Genomic DNA, 8002 nt, shown 5'->3' with positions numbered 1-8002 from the left:
CTGTCCCATAACCAGGTACACAACAACGCCAAGTACCCTACCATCACCCTCGTCCACTCTTCCTCTTCCCTTGTGGCTTCCGCTCCGCCATTCCTCGCTGCGCGATTCACACTTTCAGCCTGTTCCCTCGACGCAAGCATCAAGTTGCCCACAACAAGCTGCAAAAGCGGAATCTTATCTTCCTCTACTTCTATAGCCGAATCGGGATCGTGATCGGGATCCGTGTCCCCAGAGGGGAAGGAGATTTCTCTCGCAAGTTTTTTGGCGTGCTCCGAGTTGCGGATGAGATGCGAGAGGAGGAGGCAAGAGAACAAAGGGCGGTAAGGATCGAATGAGGGCGTGATGGACGAATGGGGGAGCTCCAGGACGCCAGAGAGGATGAGAGAGCCTGCGTTTGAAGCGGGGTCGATGTTAAGGTTGTCGGCAACAGAAGTGACGAGGGTAGAAAGGATGGTGATTCGTCCTTCATCGTTGCTAGAGAGGTACGCCTCAAACATATTGACACCCGCTGCGCGGGCCTTTAACCCCTTTCCACCAGTTGTAGGGTCCCCGTCGATAATACTAGCTACAAGAGCCTCCACAGCCGGTTTGGCTGGGACACGAACAAATCCGCCGCCAGGGTGCTCGTCGTCAGCCTGTACAGCGAGGAGAGGAGACACGAGCAAGGAAGAGAGGAGATCTTGGTTTGTGGAAGATGCGGTGAAGATTGGGGTGAGAGTCGAGAGGCACTGGGATTTGATAGATGGTGGAGCGTTTGATGCAAGAGACAGTTCGAGGAGGCAACGGGTGACACCGCTTGAGACCATGGCGTTTTGGTTGCCACCTCCAGGACCACCGACGAGCATTCGTATCAAACCCAAGACCAAGCCGGTATTGTGAATTTTTTGATCAGACCAATATTGCAAGGCGAATTCGTCCGGGGTGGGCTCATCGGCAGGAAGGGATGCGGGGAAGCCGAGGATCCGGGGGATTTGAGGGATGAGTGTGAGCTCCCGAAAGTAATTCTTTGCAAGACGTTAGCTCCTAGTTTTCGTAAAAATAGATCAAACATACCTGATTAGAAACGTTGAACCTCAGCAAACACGCTACAGCCGCCAGGGCATCTTGCACGACGATCCCACCGTCCGCTCCGCCTTCTTGGTCGATAATTTGGAACAGCTTCTCAAACGCACCAGAAAACGCAACGATCTTCTGCAGATCCTGGTTGCCAGACAACATCGGTGGTAACAGCAAGAGGGCTTCATTGCGGAGCATCTCAGCCGCGCCACCACCCATCATAGACGGCGTGGCTGAAGGAGATTTGGTGTCCAAAACAGCTAGGATACCATCGATCCCTGGAGGAGGAGAGGACATGATGTAGGATTGGGCGACCGTTGGTCTCGCGGTGGTGAGTTGGATGAGGAATTGGACGGCAAAGTAGCGGGGATAGAAAGAAGGAGAGGCGGAGATGAGATTTACCAAGGAGTGCAAAGGTTTAGGCACCTACGAGAGTTTAGCAGGAGCTAGGAATAACCAGAGCCACTCACCTCGAGGAAGGCATCTGTAAAGAAGAGTCCGAGGTCATCTTTGGTTGGCTGTCCGGAGTTAGCTCGAGGGCGCTGGGCATAGAGGGAAGCTCTTACCTTCTCGACGGTCTCGCATAGTTGCATCAAAGTTTCAAGAGTCGCTCTTGCGATCTCGCTATCAAAGGGCGCGTCATGTTCCAGCACGGCAATAAGAGAAGGCAAAGCGCGTCTTCCCACATCCTACTCAAGATGTCAGCCGGCGCATCACACTGCTTGGAAAGACAGACATACCTCTTTCCAGTCCCTGCTGAGACCCTTGAGGCCGAGTACGGCAGTTCTGCGATCCTCTACGGCAGCGCTTGTCTGTATCTTGTCCACGAGTTTGCCGATTGTGTCTGTGGCCGTCTGCGGTGCGCCGAGGTCACCTCTGAGCTGGTTGTAGGCGCTGGACAGCCTTGAGCCGAACAAGGAAGTGAGCTGCTGGGTGGACATGGTGGGGGTTGTTCCGATCCGTGTTGGTTACGCCTCCGACGCTTCTGCTGGCTGTCTACTTGTCCATCGCAGCCTCAACTCCCAGCACACCAAACACGCTAGCCGGGAATGAGCCTTTCACATTACGTAACTAGATATCTTCTATTACGTAGGCCTCCCCCAGGCTTGATGCCTCCACCGCTGGTGCCTTGTCTGTGCCTGCCGTTTCAGAGCGTCTCAACTGCTTTTTGTCTTGTTTTGTGCATTTTCCCTTGGCCTCTCCTGGCTTGAAACATTCCCTCGCCCTCCATCACTGCCCCGGATCTGCCATAACGGCTCACGGTTCACGGCTCACGACTAACACATGTGCGTTCTTCCTCGCACCTCGCACGTTGCACTCGCTTTTTGTCTACGGCAATGATGATCAATGATCGCCCTTACCCGTCATCCCTTGCCGCAATGAGCTCTTCTCTTGCTGAAGACCACAGTCGCTGCCGGTTCTTTATTATTTATCCACGCTAGCCATCAGGTAAAGAAGCGTACCTTACCTCGGGCTTTTCGGACCACCGGATCAGCGAATGAACACGGGCCTCGGTAATCAACCATTATCTACCATCAACTCACTCTGTCTTTTGTTCGTCGGCTAAGGGTGATAAGGGTAAACGGTAAAGATCGAGTCTCAGCTACAATAAACACACGCCTCCCAGCATAGAACACGGAAGACATGGCAACAGTCTTCCACACAAGCGTTGCAAGATGACAAATATAAGGCTGCAGAGCTTATCCATCTCCATTTCTCATTCACGGTCTCTTCTTTCCCCTTTCGTATACCTGTCCTCTTTAGTCCGTACTCTCGATTTCATATCCTGATAAACCAAGTAATCTTCCACAGCCGGTTCGTACCTTAGCTAATTTCAATATCTTCTCTCATTTCTGCCAGGTTCCTCGCGCTGACCTTGGCGATAATCAGCTACTACTTCAAAGTCCCCCTATCGTCAACCTTAATTATCATCTCAAAATGCTCAGTACGACCCATACCCGTGACCTCCGTGTTTCCCCGAAGAATAGTCCCTCATATACTCGCCCACCCTGTTCCTCACATTCGTTCTCCAACCTATGGGCCGCAGAATTGCACGAACCACTGGATACTGATCTCGACGACATCGACGGTTGGAGTGAAGAATCTGAAGATATCGAGGTTTACAAGGGTACTAAACCGCTGAGAGTGAAGAAGAAGAAGATCAACTTCACCACCGGTAGAGTCGTCACGAGTAAGCCCTCTCTATTCCACCTAAACCTCTCGTCGCTAACTCATAAACTTAACTTATGCTCAGACCTCAGACACAGACGGTCGGCCATCTCCGGGCCTCGCTCCCCCCGCTCCCCTCGTTCACTCACGTTTGCATCTCCCAAGTCACCCAAATCACCTGCTCTGAAGCGCAACCCCTCAGCCGCTACATCCGCCTCTGCACACGCACACATCTCCCAACTCTTCTTCGCTCTCCCCCCCATATCTCCTTCACTTACTATGCCAGGCCCATACCCTTCTGCTTCTACTTTGGGCGCCAGACGCTCTTCCGGATCATCTCTCCATCTCGGCCTTGGCAGGTTTACGAGCTACGACCCTATCTGTCCTGGTCCCTCACCGCCTGTTTCCCCTGCACCGTCACCTACCACGCGCACCTTTTCAAACGTCCACGAGCACAGAGTCCATTATTCATCATCGGCATGCACATACGAGCGTAAACCCCTCCCTACCGTCCCTGGCTCCCCACTCACGCCTTCTCGTGCACCTCGCAAAGCCGCCGAACTTCTGGGTGCAATCCCACCAGCAACCATCTCAAAAGGTGGTGTGAGGAAACATACTGCGTCGGCACTCAAGCCCGGGAAACATTTCCGACCCTTGCCAAACGCAGCAGTAACAGAGATCGAGCGATTTTTTGGTGACGTACCCCGAAAACCATCCAAAACGCCTCCCGGTCTCAAATCCAAATCCAAACCCAAACCCTCCTCCCATCCTTTCTCCATGAAACCTTCTTCTCTCTCTAGTTCAACGGGGCCGAGAGAAAATGTTTACCGAAAATCAGATCAGGAGACCATTGGACAGGGCGAGACTGTCAAACACCGCGCGCTAGACGGATCAATGTGGTTGGACGTAGAAGAAGAACAGGAGTTTGCATGGTTAATGAGTGATGTCGTCGCTGCGGTCCCGCCCGCGCCTTTACCATCTGTTGCAGCGGTCAACGCAAAAGCAAAGGGGGAGCCGGAAGCAAGGGCGGTTGAGGAGATGGTGAGGGCTAAGCAGATGAGAGAAGAGAGGCAAAGGGTGAAGCAACTGGATGAGATGGATGTTCTTTGTGGAAGTGATGAAGAGAGTGCAAAATGGGGTATGGAAGCGTTTACTTCTATCCTCTCTATCCCCAAACCCAAATCTACCTCTGCCAAACCCAAGCCCAAATCCAAGTTCTCTAGAAAGGAGCCCTCGAAAATCGACATATCCGCCTCCTTCCTCGAGATGGAAACCCCCAAACGCCAAGACTTTTCATTCGACATTTCTTCGCGCGATATCACAAACCTTCAACTATGGAATCGACATGTTAGATCTCATTCAAATCCTACACCAGATAGTCCCAAATACGAAATCTCCGACCCTCTCCCTCTCTTTGAGGATATCCCATTGGATTTCACTGCTCCGAGGGATCTATCTCCTATTATGCGAGAAGACTCGGGATTCGGTAGCTCAGAGTTGAAAAACGGAAGAGGACTATCATCCTCCCCTGTTCGGGTGAAAAACCGTCCTCCACCCATCACCCTCCCTCAACCAGTCGTCAATGCCCGGCTTCCAGTGCTTACTGCTACCTCGCCTAGCGATCTCGCTTTCCACTCTCCTCCATCTTCAACAGTACAGATTCAGGTTGAGCCAACTGCAGCACCCGCTCATACGGTATTGGGAACAATGCCAACTACACCGTTTGTCAGACCTCGTGCGGCTCCTGCACCGGGGCATGGACTGAGGGCCACCGGTCCCTCCCCTCCTCCGCCCGTACCGCACAACCTCCATATCCCTATGCCCCCTGTACCATCCATTCCTCCTCTTCCTACCATCTCGGCCGTTAACATCTCCAAGTCTTCTAATAATGGCAAATTGGGACCTTGTGTTACTACTACCCACACTAACATTCTAGGATCGGCAAAGCCAAAGGACACAAGGGAGATAAGGAAGAGGGAGAAGGAGGAGGTTTTGGTTAGCTTTTTCGAGCCTGTCACGCCTATTGAACCGGCACCCCCTGCGGGTATGAAAGGCAAAGGATGGTTGAAGAGGGTTGTGGGGCCTTTAATGTCGTGAGAGGGTGTTAATGTATTCCAATGAATTAAAGCAGATAGATAGGGGCAACCGCAAACGACGAGAATAAATAGGCCGCCGTACAGATCAGCTAGAAGAATACCGGGGACGAAAGTTTGTATTATTATATGTCTCCAAGAATCATAGATGATGTCTTTCGTAGTGTTTAAACAAAAGTTGAAGCGTGTGTCATTATACCAAGTATTACATACCTAAAGTCCGATTATACATTCCTTATAATGAATAGGTCTATTATACGTATGCTGGTGACGGTACAACAACCCGATAAAGTAAACAAAGCCATTCCCTCTCACGCGATGGACAGGCTATTGAGAAGTTCTTGCTTACGCTCCAGCAGCTAAAGGCTCCTTCGATCTCTTCTTGTTCTTCTTTTTTTTTACCACCTTGACCTCTGTGGCGGAAGCCGGCGCCGATGACTGTTCTCTTCCATTCTCGTGCGCCGCCCCATTACTGCCTTGGAACTCTTCCCTATTATTTACCTTGTCATCCCCAAGGCCCTTTTCTAGCACGTCACCCAAACTCCTCTCCCTCTCTCTAACATTCTCTGCTCCACTATCATCCTCATTCCTGTCTCCTTCTAGATTGATAACTCGTCTCTTGCCTTTCTTCCTCCCTTTACCAGACTTCCCACTGGCTGGATGTGAAACAGACGACGTTTCTCGCAATTGCGAGGGTCCATGTGGGAATGAAGGTGATGGTAATACATGGGGCGAGCGAGTGCGAGGAGATGAAGATTGGGAAGGAGGGAGAGTAGGGGAGGATGAGCGGGCGGTGGTCTGGGTGTGAGTGGCTGAACGACGATGGGCTATGGTAGATCGTTCAGGCGAAACATCTTCGTGTGTCTGTGTACCATGATGGGGCTGGGTCCATCCTCTTTCATGCCCTCTACCTCCACGTCCGTTCGCCCCTATACCGCGGCTGATCAACCCCGCTTCAATCTTCCGCTCTTCACTCCATGTCCATGCAACGCCATCCAGAATTATATCCTTTCCTTCTTCCCCGAAAGTCCGTCCAAGCTCAACTCGCCAGCTCTCTGCAGGTTCTGCGGGATATGCAGTCGGGGTGTCAAAGGGATTGGAGGCGCACCAAATTTCATGGATTTCGGAAAGGAGTGCGAGACGGCCAATTTCGCCGACATCGTAGATTGCGTTTGATCTTAGATCAACTCTTGATAGACCCATCACTCGATCAAGCCCAACAATGCAGTCAATTCGGTTATGTGACAGATTGATAGAGCTGATCTGACCTATTGACGTTGGAGCATTGCGAAGAGAAGTGATAAGGTTATGTGAGAGATTCAGCGATTTGAGGCTAGTAAGGGAAGTCAAGGTCGAAGGGATAGCGTCGAGGAGATTATAAGACAAATCGAGATGGGTCAAAGACTCGAGTGGGAGGGTTGGGAAGGTGAGCAATGAGGCTGATAAGAGAGACAGATGATGTAAATTGGGGAAACGTGGCTGGGGTTCTGTGCTGTTATTCGAAGGGATAGTAAGAAGCTCATAGATCCAGTCATCACCATCGGAAACGTCTCGTACGGTGAGACTGCGCATCCCAGGATTGGGTGGTATGAGCAAGGCTCTGGGATCATAATGTTCTAACTCCAAACTACAGGTTGTCAACAATTGCCCTCAGGACACTAGAGGTGTGGCATACATTTGGAGATTCCTCAAAACATCCAAGGGAACTCGAACATCAATACCACCTAATTGGGTGTATCCGCCAGCCTCAATGAGTTCTGCTATGGGTGGCTCAGATATGTTCGGTGGGTGAATGAGCAAGGCCGGAATGAGGGTGAACATGGAATAGAGCGACAGCAACAGCTCGTCTGTACATTTGTTAGCATTGCTCATAGGTGCAAAGTACTAGCTTACCTTCGTTCACAGTCTGCTTACTTCCCCACCAGCCTCCATTTTGTCCACCACCTACCAAAGTCCCGCTAACGCTCCTAATACTCCCCACCCAGCTTCTAACACTTCTCACATCCCCTTCTTTGCCTCTGCTTTCGCCCTCCATGCCTCTTGCTGCTATCACAACCCCTTCCTCTATCGGCGTATCTGTCCTTCCGACATGTGGCAGCGACTGAGGAAGGGCTTGCCACCGTAATAAAAGGTACAGTAGCCGATCAGGAGGTAATCGCAACAATAATGGTTTGGGTGGCGGTGTCCTCTTCGTACTAGGCATTCCAAAGCCCAAACTTATTGGGCCTTTAGTATTTCTAATAGGAGCCGAATTCGGGTCGAGACCGAGAGTCAAAACGGTATAGCCTTGCTGCCATATTGATGGGGTGAGGTTTCTTGACGTGTTCCGAGGTGCCGAGGGTGCGAGCCGGGCGGCGTTCGACTTGAGAAATTTGTGGAGCTTGGACAGGTAGGCTGCGCCCGAGATCGGGTCTGGCTGGGGGGTGTCTGAATTGGCGAAGAAGAGAGACATCTTTGTGGTAGATGTGGATGAAAATGCAAATGAAAGAAACGACGACAGCAACAACAAAGGTGTTCGGCGCAGCTTCCGGTAATTGCGCCAGATTCGAATCTCGTGTGCATTGCAGCGGTCATATTGGCCATCGGTGTTCGTTCGTTTCAATTTAAAGGCGCATTTCTGACTTCTGAAAGTGTTCGGAAAAGAATCATATAGTGATCCCAAAGCGTACACGCTACTCCATGCA

The 8002-nt window shown here is 51.3% G+C and overlaps 3 protein-coding genes; 1 reads left to right on the top strand and 2 right to left on the bottom strand.

Moving 5' to 3' along the window:
• The window catches only part of CNAG_04484 (hypothetical protein), a 3831-nt gene extending 1766 nt beyond the window's left edge, over positions 1-2065 (bottom strand). Inside the window, exons 1-5 of the mRNA XM_012196440.1 lie at positions 1797-2065; positions 1623-1745; positions 1527-1574; positions 1054-1482; positions 1-1004 (exon numbers count right to left, since the gene is read on the bottom strand). The exon at positions 1-1004 is cut by the window's left edge and continues 49 nt beyond it. Coding sequence (XP_012051830.1) covers positions 1-1004; positions 1054-1482; positions 1527-1574; positions 1623-1745; positions 1797-1997 — 1805 coding nt within the window. The 5' untranslated portion in view covers positions 1998-2065. The remainder of the gene's footprint in view (positions 1005-1053; positions 1483-1526; positions 1575-1622; positions 1746-1796) is intronic.
• A 182-nt stretch (positions 2066-2247) lies between these two features.
• Positions 2248-5580, top strand: CNAG_07774 (hypothetical protein). XM_012196497.1 has 3 exons: positions 2248-2871; positions 2947-3247; positions 3311-5580. Exons 2-3 carry the CDS (start codon positions 2995-2997, stop codon positions 5320-5322), a joined length of 2265 nt encoding a protein of 754 aa, XP_012051887.1. The 5' UTR covers positions 2248-2871; positions 2947-2994; the 3' UTR covers positions 5323-5580.
• On the bottom strand, positions 5480-7877 carry CNAG_07773 (hypothetical protein). XM_012196496.1 has 3 exons: positions 7212-7877; positions 6994-7165; positions 5480-6945 (listed from the first exon to the last, which is right to left on the bottom strand). Exons 1-3 carry the CDS (start codon positions 7768-7770, stop codon positions 5664-5666), a joined length of 2013 nt encoding a protein of 670 aa, XP_012051886.1. The 5' UTR covers positions 7771-7877; the 3' UTR covers positions 5480-5663.
• Positions 7878-8002: the final 125 nt, after the last annotated feature.

This window comes from Cryptococcus neoformans, chromosome 9, assembly GCF_000149245.1.
Source record: "Cryptococcus neoformans var. grubii H99 chromosome 9, complete sequence".
Taxonomy (NCBI): domain Eukaryota; kingdom Fungi; phylum Basidiomycota; class Tremellomycetes; order Tremellales; family Cryptococcaceae; genus Cryptococcus; species Cryptococcus neoformans.
This window is presented reverse-complemented; position numbering and strand designations above follow the sequence as displayed.